Raw genomic sequence first — 22,144 nt, forward strand, 5'->3', positions numbered from 1 at the left:
CGGGCGCCGGGAGCGAGGGGCGGGGCCTCCCAGTCGCCCTGGGCGACCGCGCCGGGTCTTTCCCTGGGGCCAGTAAAGAGGGGCGGGGTTGAGGAGAAGGAAGGTTACCATGGTAACCGGAGGCGCGTCGGGTCTAGCCTCTCGGGCAGTCGGGGAGCCCCCAGTGCTGACCCACCAGCACCTCCCCACCCGCTGGGGCACCCTGCATCTCTAGAAGAGAATATCCTACAATCTGCTGCTTCCACCCATCCCACACCGGCCCTGCAACCAGGTGCTAAGGAAAGCTGGGACTCCGGGGGCCTCATCTTCCCAAGAACCCAACTGTGGTGGGTTCTCGTCCATCTCCCGAAAGGCAACGAAGGAAAGTCGGGGTGAGGAAGAGATGGGCAGGGTGGCCAATGTCTCGTTCTGTTTGCATCAGTTACGAACTTCGTCTTTAGAATACGAGTCTTTCCCCTGTTACTTTAGAGAGTCAATATGCACCCGCGATTTACCAACCTGCCAGCCCCTCTGACCTTAAATGATTCGGGACATGGTAGTCAATCGTTGCTTACAATTCCTTTTGTAGGCGAGGAAGGTCTCATGCCCCTATTTTATCAGGAAGGAATCCTCTATTATGGATCGTAGTTGAGATAGGCCAGGAGGCCTGGAAAGTGAAATAGGGAAACTGAGACATAGTTCAAACAGCAATTTACAACCATCTAGAGCAGTGGTTCTCAACCTTCTGGCCCTTTAAATACAGTTCCTCATGGTGTGACCCAACCATAAAATTATTTTTGTTGCTACTTCATCACTGTAATGTTGCTACTGTTATGAATCGTAATGTAAATATCTGATATACAGGATGGTCTTAGGCGACCCCTATGAAAGGGTCGTTCGACCGCCAAAGGGGTCGCGACCCACAGGTTGAGAACCGCTGGTCTAGAAAATCTAGATCCCAAGAAATTTGCAGTCATCTGGTAAATCCTAATTTCCCTAAACCAAAGACACTTAAGAGTAAATGGTTTTGCCCTAACTGGTTTGGCTTAGTGGATAGAGCGTCGGCCTGCAAACTGAAAGGTCCCAGGTTCGATTCAAGGGCATGTACCTTGGTTGCGGACACCTCCCCAGTAGGAGGTGTGCAGGAAGCAGCTGATCGATGTTTCTAATTCTCTATCCCTCTCCCTTCCTCTGTAAAAAAAACAATAATATATATATATATATATTTTATTGTTTGTTGTTTTTTTTTTTAAAAGAGTAAATGGTTTGGCCCAGCCAGTTCTGCCCAGTGGTTAAACATCAACCTACAAAGTAGAAGGTCATGGTTTGATTCCCAATCAGGGCACATGCCCAGGTTGTGGGCTTAAACCCCAATGTGGGGTGTGCAAGAGGCAGCCAATCAATGTTACCCTCTGATCATTGATGTTTCTATCTCTCCCTCTCCCTTCCTCTCTGACATCAATAAAAATATATTTTAAAAAAAGAAAAGAAATACTGAGCAATGAGACCATTCAGAGGAAAGGACTCCCACAGACAATAAGTAATTTGCTTGGTAGAGTAACTGTACACTTTGATTCCGCCGTCCCCCCAGGAATTGAGAAGGAAGAGCAGAGATCTGAGCCTCAGTAAACTCTACTCTGATGGTCTAAGAATTTTTCCAACTCTCTTGGGAGAAGTCTGACGAGAGGGTCTAAGGAAGCAGAAATGAGACTTTGTCATCTGGGTGATGGTCAGCAGGGGGCACTATTGAACCTCCCTTTGCCCTAGTGAAAAAAGCAGACCTCATCTTCCACAAACCAAAGGGCTGTTGAAACACCATGCATTCCTGAGGCTGGTAGATTTGAACAGATAATCTTCTCTTGATCCAGGGAAACAGGTGGATTGACTCTGATAGCCTTAAAAAGCAGGATGGATGGGCAGAACGGAGTCCCCTGCTATTGTTTTCATGGTGACCAACAATACAACAATAGATCAATAGGTCTGTCCCTGTCCCTCCTCTTCCCAGCCCTCCCACCTCCTGTACTTAAAATAGAGTGTAATGACTCTATGTCCTAACCATTGCATTCCTCTTTCCCCTTGTTATACAGTAATTGGTTTCTAATTTCATCTCGTATTGACAGGACCTTAGCCATGGTTGCCCAACAAAACAATGTGAATGTTCTTCCTACCACTGAACTATACATTTTTAAATGGTTAAAATGGCCAATTAAAAAAAAATTTATTTATTGACTTTAGAGAGAGAGAGAGGAAGGGAGAGAGAAACATCAATGTGTTGTTCCACTTATTTATGCATTCATTGGTTGCTTCTTGTATGTGCCCTAACAGGGGATTGAACCCAAAACCTTGGTGTATCAGGACGACGTGCTAACCAACTGAGCTACCCAGCCAGGGCTAAAATGGCCAATTTTATGTTATGTATATTTTTCCACAAGTAAAAAAGAAGATATTAGATGAACTCAGAAAGGAAAAAAAAAGAAGTTTGGACTCACTGTGCAATACCCTTGATCTTTCTTTGTTCAAGCAGTCCTAGCAAATCCTACACTTTCTGGCAAGGTTTCTCAGATAGCCAGAACTCCCTGTGTAAACATGCAGTTTTTGACTCCTCTCTTCCTTCCCCTTATCTCTATCAAAGTAATATACTTTGCTTACTTGCTTATTAATCTCAAGGCACAAACTAATCTGTGAACTTCCTTTGTACTGGGCAGAGCACCGTCCCCGCAGAAATGCCTATATTATGTTGCTGATGACTGACCCTTGCTATCTACTTTAAACCTTGTTGCCTCCTCCTTATTCAGGGTTTTTCCTCATTCTTTTTTTTTTTAATTAATTACTTTATTTTACAGAGAGGAAGGGAGCGAGAGAGAAATATCAGTTTGTTGTCCCACTTATTTATGCATTCATTGGTTGATTCTTGTATGTGCCCTGACCGGGGATTGAATCTGCAACCTTGGTGTATCTGGATGACGTTCTAACCAGCTGAGGTCAGGGCATCCCAATTCTTATAAACACCTCAGTTTCCTTCTTTGACCCTTTGAGGCAGGAGTTAAATTTTTCTGTAAAGGGCCAGATAGTAAATATTTCTGGTTTTGTAGGCCATCGGGTATGGTGACTACTCTCTTGTAGGGTGAACGCCAATAGTCAATATGTAAGTGAATGGGCATGGCAGTGCTCCAATGAAACCCTGTACAGAAACCAGGCTGGGGCTAGCTTTGTGCAGTGGCAGTAGCCAATGAGGTTTATCTGAGGCACAATTTTGCTGCTGAAAAACAATCAACAATAACAACAGAAAACACAGGCTGGGGCAGGATTGACCCCACAGGTGGTAGTTTGCTGGCCCCAGCTTTGAGAAAAACAAAACACCTTCCTTGCTGCATCTTCACCAGCCCTAATAGATTTTTGCCTCCTGCCCTCAGCCTTTCTCTCCTATTTCATGTTCTACATATCTCACATCTCTGAGGGTACTTACTGACTTGATGGGAAAGCTAACAAAAGTGAGGGAAGTTGAATGAGTTTGTTTTTTTTAACCTATGGTTTATATATTTAAATGTTTTTGGTGAATTCCTATATAAATATGAGAAGTTTTTTCATATATATATATATATATATATATATATGAAATGAATATACTGAGTAGGCTTAGGTGAGGGATGACGTGTGTGTGTGTGTGTGTGTGTGTGTGTAAAACAGGACAGAATTTATCCCCAGGAAGTTCCCGTATCTTTCCAATGATACTTATATATTATCTAGAGCAGTGGTTATCAACCTTCCTAATGCCGCGACCCTCTAATACAGTTCCTCATGTTGTGGTGACCCCCCAATTTCATTGTTACAAATTGAACATAATTAAAGCCTAGTGATTAATCACAAGAACAATATGTAATTACGTATGTGTTTTCCGATGGTCTTAGGCAACCCCTGTGAAAGGGTCGTTGGACCCCCAAAGGGGTCTCGACCCACAGGTTGAGAACCGCTGCTCTAGGTCACATTGACCTCCCAAGATCTCAGGTTAGACCTGTTTGTTCTCTTCGTTGCTCCTGAAAACACCTGCTCAAGCCCACATACTATTTCAGCCTAAAGATTTCCCAGGGATTTGTTACCAACATCTTACAAAACGTTATCAACCTGCTATTGTGCCAGTTTGCAAAAGCTACCCCCATGCCTGTTTATTAGAACCAGAGAGATCTGTCCATTTATACCTGGAACCTCGGTTAGGCAACGGCAGCAGGCCATCAAGCATTTGCCCAAAGCCCTAGGGGTAACCTGTGTTCGTTGCAACTTTATGAGAAGGGTGAATTCATAGTTCGCAGCGGTGTAAACTTTTGGGAACTGTGAATACGTATAGTGTACATGATCCTCTTAGTGTCTCTGACCTCTGACATGGTGTATTTAACAACACTCACCACTTCCCCAGGCCATTGAAAGTGGTGAAGAGCCACAGAGGAGACCAGAAACCTAACAGCAATGAGGCCAAATGTGAGGATCGGAAAACATTTGTGAATGGCCTACTCTGTCTTTCTAGCTATTTTCCAAAGCCAAATGTAATTTTAAAAAAAACATGCTCCACCCTAGCCAGTTGGGCTCAGTGGATAGAGCGTCGGCCCGCAGACTGAAGGGTCTCGGGTTCAATTCCGGTCAAGGGCACATGCCTCGGTTGCAGGCTCATTCCCTGGCCCTGGTCAGAGTGCTGCATTCGAATGTTTCTCTCTCTGTCTCTCCCCCTCCCTTCTACTCTAAAAATCCATGGGGAAAATATCCTTGGGTGAGGATTCACAAAAATAAAAAAACGCATGCTCCTATTTTCCTGTTAATTCAGAGCTGAGAATTGACTATTTTCATCAATACCAGGACATTCTTTTATTGCTAAGATACGTATGGTACTTTTCAATGTAATCTCGCATTTATCTTTGTGGTAAACTTCAAGTTTGAAGTGAAGGAAAGTAGGTGGTTATAGGATAAAATAAAGTGGAAAAGAGAATTTATTTCCTTTCCAAATGGGAAAATTCAGCTCTAGAGAAGCTGGGTAATCTATTCAAGGTCACAGAGTGAGGTCTGTGGTGATCCCTTTACCCTCTAAGCTTACCCCACATCTAAGATTCCATCTTATTTCTATTATAGTCTATCATTCTAAGGTCCTCTCTGCTGCCCCATGAACAATGCTTCCTGTAGCATCTCTGAAGCATAAGGGCAGATGTCCACATTGGCCAAGATAAATAAACCTAGATGAGGCCAGGGTCAATGTGACCTTCTTTGTCCCATTATGAAAACTGAGCTGCCTTTGCTGGGCGGTTAGGAGATGAGAGTTTCCCTATTAATACACATATCTACGTGCCAAGCCTTGAGCACAAAAGCAAAGAATGTGGCATGGGGGAGGAGGTGGGATAAGTGATAGCAGTCCCTTCCCTTTGTCCAGGTCCTGGAAAAGATCATGGAATTCCTGGCTTGGGGTGAGACCAAAATAAGAGACTTCAATGTGCCCTTAAGAAAGAAAGTCTATGCCATTACAAGGATATGCCAGCATGTGGTTATATGCTGTAATGTATGTGGGTATCTATGTCTATGTTCTGTGAATCCACACGTATGTATGCCCAAGTGTGTTTGGAATTTAGTCATATTAACATGAAGATCTTATATGTGTGGATGAACCGGCCCACCCCCACCCCCCATCTCTCTAATACTCACGTCCGCTGCCTTCTTCTCTGCCAGCTCCAGCTTCTCCTGCGCATCCTTCAAAGCTTCGGAATACTTGTCCAGCTCATCTTCTGTCCCTTTCAGCTTCTTCTGCATTGCCGCCAGCTCATCTTCTAACTACAGGAGCCGCAAGAGTCACACACAAGACGTGCATACACAACAGTGCCCGGCTCAGACCCTGGGAACTTGAGCTCTGACAGACCCCTGAGCTGTCACCAGACTGACACACTTTCTCTCCAGTTACTTCCAGCCAGCTGCCCCGGGAGTTGTGCTGGCCTTGGCCTGTCGCCCTGTGATCTCTGATCCTAAGATGATCCAGTCCTGCCGAGTTTTCATCTAAGGCTCTGGGATGGTAAATGTATTAGGGGGATAGGTACCTATAACTCCATCTAAGGGAAAAGAGTTGCTGTATGCCAAGCTCCCACCTCTTCCTCTACAAATCAGGACTCTTCCCAAATGTGATCTGCTCTCACTTAAATCAAGGAGACACACTCTAGCTCCGAAGGGGCCACTAACTTTTCCAAGGTCACACGGGCGGTCCGAGCTGGATACCCTCGTTGTCCTCTGCCTATCCAGGTACCAGTGGTCACTGCCTTTTCCATGAAAGCTCTCTTCCATTGCACAGTCTCGCTCACCAGTAGGTGAGAGACACCGGTCCCAGTGCCTACCTGTTTACTTCTTTCTTCTGCCTGCTTCTGCTCAGCCTCGGCTTGTTCCGCCCGATCTAGAGCATTCTCCTTGTCCAGCTTCAGCATCTGCATCTTTTTCTTGATGGCCTCCATCATGAGCAGTGGCCGTTGGTGAGCTCACCGGCGAACACTAGAGAACTGGAGACTAGGGCAAGAAAGGAGGTGCGGCTGGCTGAGTGACTAGGAGCCCCCCAGACTTGAGCCTTTATCTCTGCTCATGGCTCCACCTCTCGTTCCTAATATAGTCCTTCCAGATCCCTCCAGCCCATCATTGTTCTCCAGGGGGAACACAGGGTGAGACACTTTCATGGACTGACATCACCAGCGGAGAAAAAATGGAGGAACAGCTGAGGCTGATTTTAGACAATGGAAAGTGGGGGAGGGGAAGGCTCTTCCTGACCCTGAAACTTTCCACTCACTCTGGGTTTTTTTTAAAAGAGTGGGGGGGGGGGGGCGGGGGGGGGCCCAGGAGGTGAACATGGAAATAGAGAAAGGTACTTTGGTAATTCTAGACTGGTAGTTTTCACTCAAAGGGTCCTACTTGCTCTTCCGTTTCCCCTTCCTCTCACCTGGACTGTGTTGGGTGCTGATCAAACTCCACCGTTGAATTTTACCTTTTGATTTCTGGTATTCGGGAAGCTTGAGCAACAGTGAAAAGGGGAGGTCACTCCTGATCCTGAAAATTCCCCCAAATCCCCTGATCAAATTACGGCGTTATTTTGAGAGTCTCTAGTTGGCAGAGAGGCCTGTTCCTCCCCCTTAAGAGCCACAGGGATGGAGTAAGAGGGTAGGGTGGAGATCTGGAAGGCCATCCCAGAGCTTCAAGTGGGGTGGGGGAGAGAATCAGGGCATGGGCAGAATAGTCTAGATGGGACCATGCCCTCTGTTTGCCCATAGTGATCTTTAAATAGAACTTTGATACCCGCACACACCAAGGTCTGTGTTGCTCTCTCCTCTTCTCACCCTCTTCTCCCTTCATATCCGCCACCCCCACCTCCCACACACTCATCATGCTAGTCATCATTGCCAGCGTTATTCTCCCAGCTTCGTTCCCGGCCATGTTCATTCTTCCACTTGGAGCCTTGTCATGGACAGGTGGCGATTGATCCCAGTCCACTGGCACCATACAATCGGAGAAAATGCCAAGAGCGAGGGGGACACTGTTCAAGGTGACCAGAGCTATCAGGGAAGACTATAAATGGCTCTAATCAGCCATTATGCCAAGGATAGATGGGTCGTGTTAATACTAAGCCCCAGCAATGGGGGAACTGAGACAGAGGGCAAAACTGGAGTCCACTCTTGAGAGCTTCCAGTCACTAGAGGTTAGATGGGCAGATAGACCATCAGCTAACTCTTGGAGAGCAGAGAAATTAAGGACTCCTACTGTGGGACTAAGAAACAAGACAGTCCCGGGGGCAGGAGGCAGTGGATAAGAAAGGGGGCTGCAGGGGGTGGGTGTGGGCTGGGAGAGGTCAATGGGAATAAAAGGAGACATATGTAATACTTTCAACAATAAAGAATTTTTAAAAAGGGGTTGCATATTGGATAAAGAGGAGAAAAATACAAGGGACAGGAGAAGATCACTTTGGGTACAAGGAAAAGATATGGGAAAATTAGATACTCAAATAAATACCAGCCCTCCAGTTTAAGATTGCAATCCATGTGGGCTGTTCTTCCAAGTGGGTCCTGGAGAGAAGAGGTTCCGTAAAAATCATAGGAGCCCCAGACCCCAAGAGGTAGGAAAGAGTGTGATGCCAGATTGCCCACTGCTGTAAGAATATGTTTGACATTTAGTTGGTTCCTAATTAAACAACCCAATATCAAACATATCACACAGAAACAGGCAGGAGAGCTTTGGTGGTCACCTGCCTCTTCCCCACTGCAAAGGAGGGCCAGAGCACATCCACCAGGCACCAAGGATGGCTATCAGGAGGGCACCGACTCCTGCCCTTGGCCTCCCAAGACAGCCAGTTCTTACTCATCTGCCCTTCGTGCCATCCCTGTCTCAGCTCCTCTCTTAACCAGTGCCTGGCCTTTGCCGGATCACGTCGGGCTAAAACAGGAAGATATCTGGCAGGGCTCCACCTCCGGGCCCCAGTCCTTCCCCAAAGCTTCCACCCAGAGCTTCTCCCCCTGATGTCACGGCCCCAGCGCCCCGGGGATCAGTAGTGTCAGCAGCTCCTTGTCAGCCTTGCCACCTGCTCTCCTCAGCTCCCTCCCAGCTGCCCCCGAGGCTTTTCAAGAGTGGGGGTGGGGCGCTTGTGCATTCTGCTTTACTCTTCCAACAGAACTCCTAACCTTTCCAAGTCACCTCCACAAGATAGCTGAGGGCCTTTCCGTGGAAACCATCCTGGAACCTTTCTGCTCTTAAGTACTACAAATGAGTCGCTGTGAAAGGGAGACACTTCTAGAATGCTTGGCTGCTTCTTCCCACCATCTTGTCCCTTCTCACCTTCTCCCAACGTCCTCCAAGTCCTTCTTAAAGTCACCCTTGGATGTCCAGAAGAGAAGAGTGGCATGTCATATCAGCAGGCTCCAGCCTGGGCTCCAGAGATGTACGGTCCCCCTGCCTGGCTCATTGAAACTAAGACGTGCGTGCGGAAGTCAAGGGTGAGGGAGGAAACCCTCTCCCAGGAAGCAGCCTGCAGTCCTTAGGGCTCTTTTCTCCTGAGGCTTATCACAACCCTGGACCGGCTCCTCTAAAGGTCTTCCCTCACAGGAATGCAGCCTGATTACTTTCTGGGAGGTTTTTCTTCTGAAGAGAATCAAATCTGTTGAATGTCACGTGGCAGGCAGATGCTTCTCTCTACTCTGGAAGCAAGCTATAGCTACGCTCAAGGTGGGGGTAGTGGGGGGCTTGGGTGGAGTCTGGGGGTGGGAGGAGGATGCCCTGCTTTAGCCCCTAGGCCTGTTCCATGTGTCCTTGTTCCCATTAGTCTGGACACTCCCCCCGCCCCCTGGCCCCCACATATACCGACTCCACAGTGCCCTTGATCTAGATAGATAGCGTGTCCCAAGCCCCAGTCAATTCCTGTTGTGTGGCTCTTGCCTTCCAGGGGAAGACTAACCAATGGGTGTCTGAGCCCCAAGGTAGGAACCATGGCGTTGTCTTATGGCCTGTTCCTTTATGACTCTCAGTGAAGGGTTGCGTGTAACTTTTACCTTCTTGACCTTCCCTTTTACCCTAACTCCTCAAGTCCTAGTTCCCTTCTCTGAGAAAGCGGACGACCCGCAGAGCCTGCGAGAGAGGCTGGGGAAAGGACTAGCGGGAACTGAAAGGACTTCCGTGTTTGGGGCACGAGGGTAAGAGATGCAGAGGTAGGAACAGTGATGTAGGGAGGAACAGCTCTCTGAAAAGGAGGCTCTGGATGGCATAACGAGGCAGAAACAGCAGATGGCCTCTGATGCAAGCTTCCTGGCTCTCCTGGAAGGACCTTCTATGCAGCCATTTCATTACCAGGGGAGCTGGGGAAGGCACCAGCCACGGAGGAAAAAGGGCCTGGATGGGTGAGCTACTCAGCTGATGTGATGAGAACAGACAGAGTAGGCAGAGAGGATCAGAAGCGATGGGCTTTGTAGGGGGCCAGCTGCCAATACTGGAGCTGGCCTGGCACTGACAAGCCCTGGAGAAAGAGGCCAAGGTCAGGGATCAAGGCAGAGTGGGCTGGGTATTCTGTGGGTCCAAATGAACAAAGAGAAATAGAAGGGGTTGGTGAGGAAGTGTGATGGGAGCAGGGTGGGGGCCGGGGAGCCCTTAATGGAGCCCCAATAAAAGGAAAACCAGCCCTGGCCAGGTAGCTCAGTTGATTAAAGCATCATCCCAGTACACCGAGGTTGCACTGTTGTGTGTGTGTTTGGTTAATCCTCACCTGAGGACATTTTTCCATTGGCTTTTTAGAGAGAGTGGAAGAGAGAGAGAGGAAAAGACAGAGAGAAACATTGATGTGAGAGAAACACATCGATTGGTTGCCTCCTGTATGCACCCCTACCAAGGCCTGGGCTGGGGAGGAGCCTGCAACCAAGGTACGCGTCCTTGACTGGCATTCAACTGGGGGGCCCTCTGGCCTAGGCTCTATCTACTGAGCCAAACCCTCTAGGGCCGAGAGTTTGACATACCTGCCCTACATCCATTGCCTTATTTAATCCTCTTAATAATCCTGGGAGGAGATGGGTGTTATTGTCCCCGTTTTCAGAAGAGGATATTGAAGCTCAGGGAATTAACATATACATGATGACAGCAATTAGAAGCCAGACCTTGAACCCACACTAAACTCCAAAGCCTGTGCTCATCTCTGTACCTTGCTGCTTTGTGCTCCTCATCAGTAGGGTATGTAGGGAGAGAACGAAGGAGAAGCTCTGAAAGTTGAGAAATAAGAGGGTAACTTGCCTCCAAATGGACAACCTACTCAGGCCCGCGGGTATGGACACTACCTCTGAGCCGGTCCAAATGGGACGAGGCAGAAGGTGCTGGAGCTCAGGCTCAAGTGGAGGCGGCAGGAAGGGAGGGGGCTTTGCTCCGTGCCCAGCCCTGTGCCGGATGCTCACGGTCCAGATCCTCTCCAATCACACTAGAGGTGTTCCTTTGCTCCTTCCCTCCCTCCCGCCCTCCCTCCCTCCCCTCCCTCCTGGCTTTACTGAGCACCTGTCTGTGCCAGGCACTGGGGTACAAAGGCAAAGCTAGCACCCCCAAGACCTCACCCCTCCCGCCCCCCCCCCGCCCCCCCCGCTCCCCCCTCCCCCTCCCCGTGAGAGCATCATCAAGAAAATGGCTGTGACCGCGGTGGGTGCAGGATGCAGGGGGAGCCCCTAGGGACTCAGGGAAGGTTCTCCAGTGGAGTTAAAGCCGGCTGGGACCTGAAGGCTGAGGAAGGGCATTCCAGGTGGAGGGAACTGCATGTGGGAAGGCAGGGAGGCAGGAAAGAGCCTGCCTGGTCTGGGAACTGTGGGAGGGCGATGGAGTCCAGGTCCAGGAAATCTGCTGGGTGAGGTTGGGGTCCCAGAACCCACTCCCTGGGCCCTCTGCCTTCTTGGCGACCTTTGCTCCCAGCGAGGAACTGGCCCGGCCCAGCTGCACAAATGGATGCTTTGACATTGGAGAGAGGAAGTGAGCAAGGGGGGGCCAGCTGGTGTGTGTTGGGGATTGCTTCTCAGAAATCTGCCCCTCCATCTCCTCTTCCTCCTCCTCCTCCTCTGACACCATGGCAACCGGGAGGCAGCTGGGGGAGCCACCTGTGAGCTGGCCTGCGTTGAGGGGGAGGTTGGCTGGGGGTAAGGACCTCTGCTCCCCCTCTCTGAGCCTCAGTCTTGACATCTAGAATATGGGCACGGCAACCCAGTTGTGGGCTCCTGTCAATCCAGGTGCTCCAGGAAGCCCAGGTCCAGGCCCAGGCAGGACTCCTTAGGGCAGTGGTTCTCAACCTTCCTAATGCCGCGACCCTTTAATACAGTTCCTCATGTTGTGGTGACCCCCAATTTCATTGTTACAAATTGAACATAATTAAAGCATAGTGATTAATCACAAAAACAATATGTAATTATATATGTGTTTTCCGATGGTCTTAGGCAACCCCTGTGAAAGGGTCGTTCGACCCCCAAAGGGGTCGTGACCCACAGGTTGAGAACCGCTGCCTTAGGGGAAGGCCTGGGAGGGAGGTAAGGGCGGGGCTGGGGAGTGCCCTGCCTCATCCTGCAGCTGGGGGCTGGGCAAGGCAGCGGAGAGTCCCTGAGCCACGTGGCCTGCGCTCCCACCAAGCAGCCTGCCTGGTGTGCCCACTGCACTGTCACTGCGGAGGAGCCCAGGGAGCAGGAGACAGGGCCCAGGCACAGACACAGGGATGATCTCCCTGTGAGCCCTGCAGTGAGAAGTCTGGGGTGGGGGCTGGGGGGGTCTCCCCTGCCACGGAGCACAGGGCTCAGCTGTTCCCAGAACCTGGTCAAAGCCCCAAAAGGAGCCCTAGCTGGTTTGGCTCGGTGGATAGAGCATCGTCCCAGGTTTGATTCCGGTCAAGGGCACATGCCCAGGCTCGATCCCCAGTTGGGGGCTTGCAGGAGGCAGCCAATCAATGGTTCTCTCTCATCATTGATGTTTCTCTCTCTCTCTGCCTCTTCCTCTTTGAAATCAATACAAAATAAAATAAAATAAAATAAAATAAAATAAAAGCCCCAAAAGGAGGGGTCTATTTCCTGAGGCTGCGGCTTAGATGACTACAGACTGGCCTAAACCGACAGGAACAAGTGCTCTCCCCCTCTGGGTGCCAGAATCTGGAATCAGGGCGTCCAGGGCTGTGCTCCTCGGAGGGCTCCAGGGCAGGGTCCTTCCTGCCTGGTCAGCTTCTGGGGGCTCCTGGGGCTCCTTTGCTTCTGGCCCCATCCCTTCAATCGTCCCTCGTCTTCACCTGGCCTCTCCTCCATCTTCAGGTGCCCCCTCGTCCTTCCTAACGTAACCCCACACTGTGTTCACTTCCGGCAGATCACGTGGCCACGCCCCGTTCACGTGCCCATTGCACAGGTGAACCTACTGCGGCACAGAGAGGGCGAGTGACTTCTTCCTTGGAGGGTGCACAGCAGTAAAAGGACGGAGCTGGAATGGAACCCTCGGCCGCCCAGAGCCTCTGTCTCCTTGACCTGTGACCTCTGGGTAAGCGGCCATTTGCTCTGAGGGGCTTTACCCTTCCCCTCACCCCCCATCCACCCCCAGCAGACAGGGGTCCGGTCTCGCCACCAACGCCTCCGGGCGGCTGCTCTCTTTGTCCCGAGGTCCCTCCCAGCTGGTGACCTTGGCGGAGTCCCGCTGCATTGGGGCGAGGGCCCTGCGTGGGGAACATCCGGCCTCCCCTCGCCGACTGTGGCTTAGATTACAAAATACCATGATTTTTCCGTCTGGCTTAGGCCGCCTGCCTCTCCTGGCAGATTTTGTTTTACCTCGAAATGAAATTGATTCGGGGTCTGCAAACCAGCAGACTGCCTGCATTCGCTCTGAGACGTGGCTCTGCCCGGCGCCTCCTGGTCCAAGTCCCCGATGCTCCCCCAGCTCCGTGGCAGCATCGCTCATCCCCTGGGCCCCCATTCAGCACAGGCACCCTCAGCGCTCCCCTGCAGCCCCAGGGACCCGCTGAGCCCGAGCCCCGGCCGGTCACCAGTTCCCCGGGTCCTGCCTGCAGCCCCAGGTTCTCAAACCGGTGTGGTAGGGCCCTGAGAGTTGACCCCTTAGGCAGAGGGATGCAGACACCAGGTGGGCACTGCGCCCCCACACCCGGCCTCCCCTCTCCCCAGAGGAAATGCTGAGAGCACCCAGTTTGAGCTGACGTCCAGCTCCTGGAGGGCTCAGCCTGCGCAGTGCGGCCACCAGAGGGGACCCGTCTGCACGGTGGTGGGCAGAACAGGCCTCCCAGGGCAGCTGGGTGCCCACCTGGCCCCAAAGCCATCCTTCAGCCTCCCCCTTGGCCCTTCCGAAGGGGAACCAGGTGTGGTTTCCGCCCAGCTGCCTGCCTTGGGAGGCGGCAGAGGCTGTCGCCCTCTGCTGGCCAGTTCCTGTTACTGCAGGAAGTAAGTCACCCTGCCACCCAGCCCGTGCCCACTGGGAGCCAGCCCAGCACACCATTCCCATCCGCAGGTCAGAACCAGGCCTCGGCGCCTCCCTCGGCTGGGATGGAGCAGAGCTGGATGGGGAGTCAGGACGGTCTCTGCAGCTGATGTGTGGTCCCCATTTTCACGAGCCCAGGAGGCTGCAGGGCCCTCTGTGCATCTGTAACTGTCGCTGTATTACCAGAGGTCCCTCCAGGGCACAAGCTGGGACATGGCAGCCAGGACTTGTACGCAGCCTCCAGGACTGGAGCCCTCTGCTCTTTCCTCCACAGGCTGCAGGGACTTCCTGCCAGGCGTTCCTAGATGGCACCTGGTGCATGAAACAGACTTTATGGAAAAGGGAAGGAAAAGGTGTGTTTTGCAGTGAACACAAAGCCATACGGAGTTGAGGGCAGAAAATGACCAATGTGAAGGATGACCGACCAATTGGATGCAGATGGCAAAGTGAGAGAAAAGGAAAAAGTGTGTACGGTGATTACATCAGAGAGTGATGGTGTGTTCTGGCGACTGTTACTGCCTGCAAAATGGGGGTCTCTCCATAGATATATAAGGAACAAGCTAATAGTTCTCAAAGGGGAAGGGGTGGGAGATGGGAATTTTTTTGGCCGGGTCTCTCTGGTTTGGGATGTCATTCGAATGTAAAGTGAATATTTACATACATTTGGATGTAAAGTAAGGTTCTTTGTGGCCTATAGATGCATATAATTAATCAGTACTTCTCAGTATTTTTCAAATTTTAAATGTTTGTAGATTTAATGCTGTTTCTGGTCCCCTATAAATTCCACAAGTATTTATTTCCTTATGTCTGAAGGCAATTGAGATTGGAATCCTATCATTTGCAGAGGTGGGAATTGAGACCCAGAGGAAAGAGACTTATCCCAAGGTCTCACAATAACTGGCTCACTCAAAACCTAAAACCCAATGGACACAAGACACTGTGGGGTAGGGGAGGCCGGGGAAAGGCAAGGGGGAAAAAAAGGAGACATATGTACTACTCTTTGTAATACTTTAAGCAATAAAAGAAAATTAAAAAACAAACAAAAAAACCCTAAAACCCAGACCTCTTGATTCTCAAGCACCACAGTGGCTGTGGATTAATAACTACATTCAGAGTTATTTGTCCAAGTGTACAGAAAAATATTAGTGGAGCCTGACCAGTTTTGCTCAGTGGTTAGTGTTAGGTCGGAGAGAACCCCGGATCGGATACATGCAGACACGTGTGACGAGATAATGGACCCTCCCTGGAATTTCTTACAGATCAGCGTGCCAGACACAGATACCGGCCCCTCCCTGGAATCCACACAACCTCCACACAGATACTGACTCCTTCCTGAATACCCTGCTGACCCCCTGTGGCGGGGACTTCCTCAGTTCATGCCCCCGCCCCTCACCCAACCGCAGTATAAAACAAAGTGCCCCCCTCCCTGTGGGCGCGAATCCACTGGCCCTGTCTTTGGGTTGCCCGGGGACGCAGAATAAAACCTTTCCTTTTCTGATTGACTAGGTTCTCTTTGTTCTCTACGCTGCTTCCTGAGCCACCTAACAGAACTTCAGCCAAAAGCACCCAAGGGTCTTGGGTTCAATTCCAGTCAAGGGCAGGTACCTGGTTGCAGTTTTGATCTCTGCCCCAGTGGGGCAGGCGTTGGGGAGTCTGCCTTCTGCATGCTTGCCTGCAACCCGGGCATGTGCCCTGAATGGGAATCAAACAAGTAACCTTTTGGTGCATGGGATGATGCTCAACTAACTGAGCCCAATTGAGCCACCCTTTGCCAGGGTTTCTTTGTTAATCTTCACCCGAGGATATATTTCCATTGGTTTTTAGGGAGAGTGGGAGAGGGAAAGACAGAAACATCAATATTAAGAGAGACATATTGATTGGTTGCCTCCTGTATGAGCTCTGACCAGGGCCTGGGCCGGGGAAAAGCCTGCAACCGAGGTACATGCCCTTGACTGGAACTGAATCCTGGACCCTTTGGTCCATAGGCCGAGCTCTATCCACTGAGCCAAACCAGCTAGGGCTGCCCAGGGTTTTGATTTTTTAGAGACGGGAAGGAAGGGTGGGAAGCGGGGAGAGAGAGAAACAGATGAGAGAGAGAAACATCAATTTGTTGCCTCTAGCAACGGGCCCCAACTGGAGATCAAATCTGCAAGTTGGGTATGTGCCCTGATCAGGAATCGAACCCAGCACCTTCTGGTGTACGGGATGATGCTGCGACCAACTGAGCCACGCCAGCCAGGAACTAAGTTTGAAGCTTTAAGAACTAGCTTATTTATTAAACCAAATCAGGATTCTCTCACATTGTCTATCTCTCTATCTTCCTTCACCACCTTACATCAACACTACATCTCTCATTCTGACCACAAGGTGTCACTCTTGGTGTTTTGTTTTGTTTTTTTCAATTTTTCATAGATGGTTTCCCAAATAACACCAGGAGGTTGAGAGGCGAGAGTAGAAGCACCACCTTAAGTTGTGGACAGATAACTAGATCCAGGTGTGTTTCGGGAAGGAAGTTCAAGGTGGCAGGAGCTTGAGAAAATTAGATTAGTGGGCATGATGAAAATGGAAGGACAGTGTTTCGGATGTCATCAGAATCTTTCCACATAGAAAGCTTTGCCCATCTGATTTAGTTCCTGCTGGTACTGCTGATGCTCCTTTTCAAATAGCTGGTGCAGGGCGGCTTGACGGACCTGGTGGGAAGGGCACAACAGAATATTGTCAACACAAGAAACTTTCAAACCTATAGAGAATTTTTAAATAATATATTTTTATTGATTTCAGAGAGGGAGAGGGAGATAGAAATATCAATGATGAGAGAGAATGACTGGCTGCCTCCTACATGCCCCCCATTGGGGGTCGAGCCCACACCCAGGCATATGCCCTGACTGGGAATCGAACGGTGACCTCCTGGTTCATAGGTCGAAGCTTAACCACTGAGCCACACTGGCTGGGCTGTAGAAAATTTTTTTTTAAGTTTATTTGAGCCAAACTGTTGACAATTGCCAGAAAGCAAAATCTCAATGGACTGAGAAAATGCTCCAGAGAATGGCAGTTTTGTATCTTATTTTACACATTACAATCAAACGAGAAGACTTAAGTGGGTTATATGAAATTCATAGATTAGGGAGGCAGGAGAAAGCAAAGCAGGGGTGAGGGAACCTTTGGGATTGGATAAAAAATTAAGTCAACAATAGTTCAGTAGCTGTACTTTGAGGGGTCCGGAAAAAGTAAATTATTTTGACTTGGCCGATGTGGCTCAGTGGTTGAGCATTGTCCTATGAACCAAGAGGTCATGGTTTGATTCCCGCTCAGGGCACATGCCTGGGTTGAGGGCTTGATCCTCAGTAGGGAGCCTGCAGGAGGCAGGCTATGAGAGATTCTCTCATCATTAATGTTTCTATTTCTCCCTTCCTTTCCAAAAAAAAAAAATTAAAGTGAATTATTTTGACATTCTAAAGGTATGTTATCGTAGATACAAAAAGACAATTGACAGACTTAACTAAGGTGAAAATTGATCTTTTTCACGGAAGATTCTATTCTAGGACATGATCACCCACCATAAACTTTTTAGTTAAAAAGTTTTGTTTTGTTTTTTTAATCCTTACCGGAGATCATACTTAGAGAGAGGAAGGGGAGAGAGAGAGAAACATCAATGAAGAGAGAAACATCTATCAGTTGCCTTCCATATGTGCCCCCACCAGGGATCGAACCCACAACCCAGGTATGTGCCCTGACCAGTAATTGAAACAGCAACCTTTCAGTGCGCACAGGACAACGCTCAATTAACTGAACCACTCCAGCAGGCTGGTTAAAAAGTTTTAATTTCAGGCCATTCTTTGCGGTTATTTTAAGTCTCTGAGTTTGTAAGGCCACCATGCAGGCCTCCCCTGAACTTGTCAGTTTTAGTATGCGGCCCCTTTTCATCCACAGTATGATGTTGCCCGGTTTACCCCCTTCTCATTCTCTCTCCCAGGTTGCTTTCCCACTGTTTTATCATGTCCTCTTGGGTCTGGACTTAGCTGTGACATAAAGCAGCTAGGCAGGAGCATAGAGGCTACACCATTGAAGGAGAAGCCCATCCAATTTTTTTCTCCAGGTAAAGCCCCATGTTCAGCAAATATTTGCTGAGAACATATAATGAACCAGGAACTCTGCTAGGCACCTGGGATACAAAGATGGTAACATGACAACAATTGGGGACCCCAGGGAGAGAGATTTTGAGAGGCAGGTGCTGGGCACTAAAGCAGTTTTGAGTCTCACCAAGATGAGAGGAGCAAGGGCTAGACTGAAGTTTGGAACTTTGTAATGTTCCACCTGCAGCTGAATGCAAAGAATCACTCAGTAAAAAGGTGCTTAAGGCATTTAAGAGTTAAAGAGTTATTGCTCTGGTGCAGTTGTGAAAACCTCAGAGGAAAGTAATGCGGGGTGAGTAATAGAGATGAAGAGCTTGGGAATCTCAGTGCGCATAGCACAGGGCAGTAGTGGATGAGACTTAAGGTCATCCTTGCTAGAACTCACCATCAATAGTTGCTTGTTGGCCAGTGCCAACTCCTGTACCATGGCATCCTGAATCCTTAGAGTAACATAAGGGTTTCTCCTCTGGCTCAATGTCGTCTGCCACAGACAGAGAGTGTGTGCATTTCGCCACCTGCCCCAGGTATAGAGGTAGGGTTAGAATGGGTGAGAGTTAAGAATGGAGACAAAAACCCCATCAGTGTGTCTGCTTCTTTTTTTTTTTTTTTTCAGAGAAGAAGGGAGAGGGAGAGAGAGATAGAAACATCAATGATGAGAAAGAATCATTGATCGGCTGCCTCCTGCATGCCCCCTCCTGGGGATCGAGCCCACAACCTAGGCACGTGCCCTTGACTGGAATCGAACCCAGGACCCTTCACTGAACCAAACCGGCTAGAACAGTGTGGTTGCTTCTTCACCAAAATCTTTGTGATGGTGTCAGAAGACTGCAAACTCCTTGAAAGGGTACCTAGAACAAACTTAGAACCTTGTATAAAGTACATTTTGTCATTTAATCATCATAGCAAGCATGTACCATAGATATTTTCATATGCAGACAAGGAAACTAACATTTCAAGTGCGTTGCCCAAGGTCACTTAACAGCAGACCTGCATATTAAATCCAATCTAAGGACTAACTCCTTCCATCATACTAGGGATTCTCAATCCTGACTAGACACATTTTTGGAAGATTAATGTTGTTTTTTTAAAATATATTTTATTGATTTTTCACAGAGAGGAAGGGAGAGAGATAGTTAGAAACATCGATGAGAGAGAAACATCAACCAGCTGCCTCCTGCACATCTCCCACGGGGATGTGCCCGCAACCCAGGTACACGCCCTTGACCGGAATCGAACCTGGGACCCCTCAGTCCACAGGCCGACGCTCTATCCACTGAGCCAAACCGGTTTTGGCGATTAATGTTTTTTTAATACAAGGAATACACATATGCATCATATATGCCTACATAAATACATACATATATATATATATCCTCTGCTCAGATAACCCCCGAGATTTTTAAAATTTTTTTGATTTCAGAGGAAGGGAGAGGGAGAGGCATTGATTGGCTGCCTCTTGCACGCCCCTTATAGGGGATCGAGCCTACAACCCAGGCATGTGCTCTTGACTGGAATCGAACCTGGGACCCTTCAGTTTGTAGACTAATGCTCTATCCACTGAGCCAAACCAACTAGGGCCCCAGAGATTTTTTTAAAAATCAAGTATTATTTACAGATTACTAAAAAATTAAATCCATACAGAAATATAGTGTGAAAGCTTCATTCTTCTGCTCCAGTCCTTCTCAACAAAGCTATCAGTTTCTTGTGTATCTTTCCAGAAAATGTTTCTATCAGATACCAGCAAGTACATCATTTAATTTTTTCATAAAAGCATATTTATATAGGCAGCATAACTTAACAATTTGAACTTTTCATATCAGCACACAGAAGTTTTGCTTCATTCTGTTTAAAGACTGCCTAGCATTTTTGTATCATAATATACCTAGCTGGGTGGTTTCTACTTTTTCACTTTTATTAACTGATTGATTTTAGAGAGGAAGGGGGAGGGAGGAAGGAGGGAGAGAGAGGAGAGAGAAAGAGGGAGAGAGAGGGAGGGAAGAAGGGAGGGAAGGAGAGAGAGAGGGAGAGAGAGAGAGAAACATCAATTGGTTGCCTCCCGCAGGGGTCAAACCTACAATCTGGTATATGCCCTGACTGGAAGTGAAACCTGCCTCCTTTTGGTGCACAGGATGATGCTCCCACTGAGCCACACTGCCCAGGACTGCGTACCTGTGCTTTTTAAAAAGTTCCTCCAGGTAAAGGATATATACAGCCTAGGCTTTTGAATCTTCTCACCCATTCAACAAATACTGCATACCTACCACATGATTAGTACAATGCCAGGCAACAAATACTTGCATTCTCTTTAAAATATAAAACAAAAACAGAGCTGGTGTGGCTCAGCAGTTGAGTGTGGACCCAGGAACCAAGAGGTCGCTGGTTCAATTCTTGGTCTGGGTACATGCCTGGGTTGCGGGCTCGATCTCCAGTGGGGGTGTGTGCAGGAGGCCGCCGATCAATGATGTTACTCTCTCATCCATGTTTCTACCTCTGTCCCTCTCCCTTCCTCTCTCTCTAAAAATCAATTTAAAACATTTAAAAAGTAATTAAAAATAAGACAACAAAAACTCCGATTTTCCTTTAGAGAATGGTAAGGGACAATAAAAACCATTGTCTAGGCACTGGCTGGTGCTGCTGTTGATTGGAGCACTGTCCCATACACCAAAGGTTGTGGGTTCAAATCCCAGTCAGGGGACACATCTAAGTTGCGGGTTTGATCTCCAGTCTGGGCACCTTTGGAAAGGCAACTGATTGATGTTTCTCTCTCACATTAACATTGCCCTCTCCCTACCCTTCTCTTTAAAAAATAAATAAGCATGGCCTCTAGTGAGGATTAAAAAACAATCACCATTGTTACAGCTTAACAGAGTGGGCACTAGGAGGCTATCTCTGGCCCCCTTCACACTGGTTTTCCTTTTTTTAAAAATATGTTTTATTGATTTTACAGAGAGGAAGGGAGAGGGACAGAGTTAGAAACATCAAACATCAATGAGAGAGAAACATCGATCAGCTGCCTCCCGCACCCTCCCTGCTGGGCATCGAGCCCGCAACCAAACTACATGCCCTTGACCAGAATCGAACCTGGGACCCTTTAGTCCGCAGGCCAATGCTCTATCCACTGAACCAAACCGGTTAGGGCCTGTTTTTCTTCTTGATGAGCCCCTAGAAAGATGACCCAGAGCTGAGAGATGGCTCAGGGAGTACAAGAGGGTAAAGGTTAAGCTGAAGAGTAAGGGAAGAAATAGAAGCAGAGATTACCTGTCAATCATCTTCTTAAGTATCAGGTTCCTTTGAAAACTCTGCAAGAAAAGGGAGTTCTGTTGACCTGCTTTCTATCTCCAGCTCCTCACGCCTAGTGCCCTGCTCTAGTGGGAGAAACACAGATCTTTCTCTTTTGAGAGGGGCTAACTTTCTAGGGGAGGTAGGAAGAAAGGTCTATGCCTTTCAGAACGGATCAAAGAGCATAGGTAGGAGTTATGACATACATAAATACTATGAGCCAGGCATAGTATGTGCCAGATACGGTCTCCCACTTCTGTTACTATTCTTGTTACAAGGGCCTCTCTCAGAAGGGCCACTCCTGGTAAACTTATCTGGAAAATCCCCTCCACCCCAGCTTCTCCTTCCAACTCTGCATACGCTTTCTGTCTTTGCCAGGTTTTCCGTAGACATGTTTATAGACTGTCGGATGTGGTCTGGGGAGACTGAGCAGGCTCTTTCTGTTTGGTTCAGTAACCAAGGTTTCAGTAGTCATAGCAACATTTTTGCCTCCAACAATGACCCTACAGGTAGGAGTTGATTGGTCACCTGGGCTGATGCCCGAGACACCTGAAAGAATCCTGGTTCTCGTGTTCTATTAGTGACACAGGCAATTTTATGAGCAAGGACCAGAGTCCCAATTTTAAGATTTCTTCTGTTGGGATCCCAAGGAATATCTGTATGGTCCCAGATCCAGGGTCCAGTCCTATCAATTCTCTGAAGGCAAATCCTCATGCTGTATCCTGAGGCAGGTGCAGAGAACATATCATATGCCTGTTTTACTAAAAGGCAACTGTAAATGAATGAATCATATA

General features: G+C 48.7%; 2 protein-coding genes and 1 long non-coding RNA gene across 9 annotated transcripts in view; 1 reads left to right on the top strand and 2 right to left on the bottom strand.

The window, feature by feature from the left end:
* TPM3 (tropomyosin 3) overlaps positions 1–6,515 on the bottom strand; it is a 30,017-nt gene extending 23,502 nt beyond the window's left edge. For 2 of the 7 annotated variants that reach the window (XM_070396101.1, XM_070396102.1), the window contains exons 1-2: positions 6,336–6,507; positions 5,659–5,784 (exon numbers count right to left, since the gene is read on the bottom strand). In XM_070396101.1, the coding sequence (XP_070252202.1) occupies positions 5,659–5,784; positions 6,336–6,452 (243 nt within the window). In that variant the 5' untranslated portion in view covers positions 6,453–6,507. Of the gene's footprint in view, positions 1–5,658; positions 5,785–6,335 lie in introns of all 7 variants that reach the window. The other 5 variants (XM_070396103.1, XM_070396100.1, XM_070396104.1 and 2 more) reach the window with 5 other exon arrangements.
* Positions 38–14,892, top strand: LOC138995572 (uncharacterized). The gene is made up of 3 exons (XR_011468644.1): positions 38–371; positions 12,826–12,993; positions 14,213–14,892. It is a non-coding gene; the product is annotated as an uncharacterized lncRNA (long non-coding RNA).
* Positions 14,693–22,078, bottom strand: CFAP141 (cilia and flagella associated protein 141). Its single transcript, XM_070396118.1, has 4 exons — positions 21,711–22,078; positions 21,330–21,370; positions 18,457–18,586; positions 14,693–16,628 (listed from the first exon to the last, which is right to left on the bottom strand). The coding sequence occupies exons 1-4, from the start codon at positions 21,741–21,743 to the stop codon at positions 16,527–16,529; spliced, it is 306 nt and encodes a 101-aa protein (XP_070252219.1). The 5' UTR covers positions 21,744–22,078; the 3' UTR covers positions 14,693–16,526.
* Between the last annotated feature and the right edge of the window lie 66 nt (positions 22,079–22,144).

The sequence above is a fragment of the Myotis yumanensis genome, unplaced genomic scaffold (assembly GCF_028538775.1).
Source record: "Myotis yumanensis isolate MYYU_CA2020_CCGP unplaced genomic scaffold, mMyoYum1.0.hap1 SCAF_17, whole genome shotgun sequence".
NCBI classification, from domain to species: domain Eukaryota; kingdom Metazoa; phylum Chordata; class Mammalia; order Chiroptera; family Vespertilionidae; genus Myotis; species Myotis yumanensis.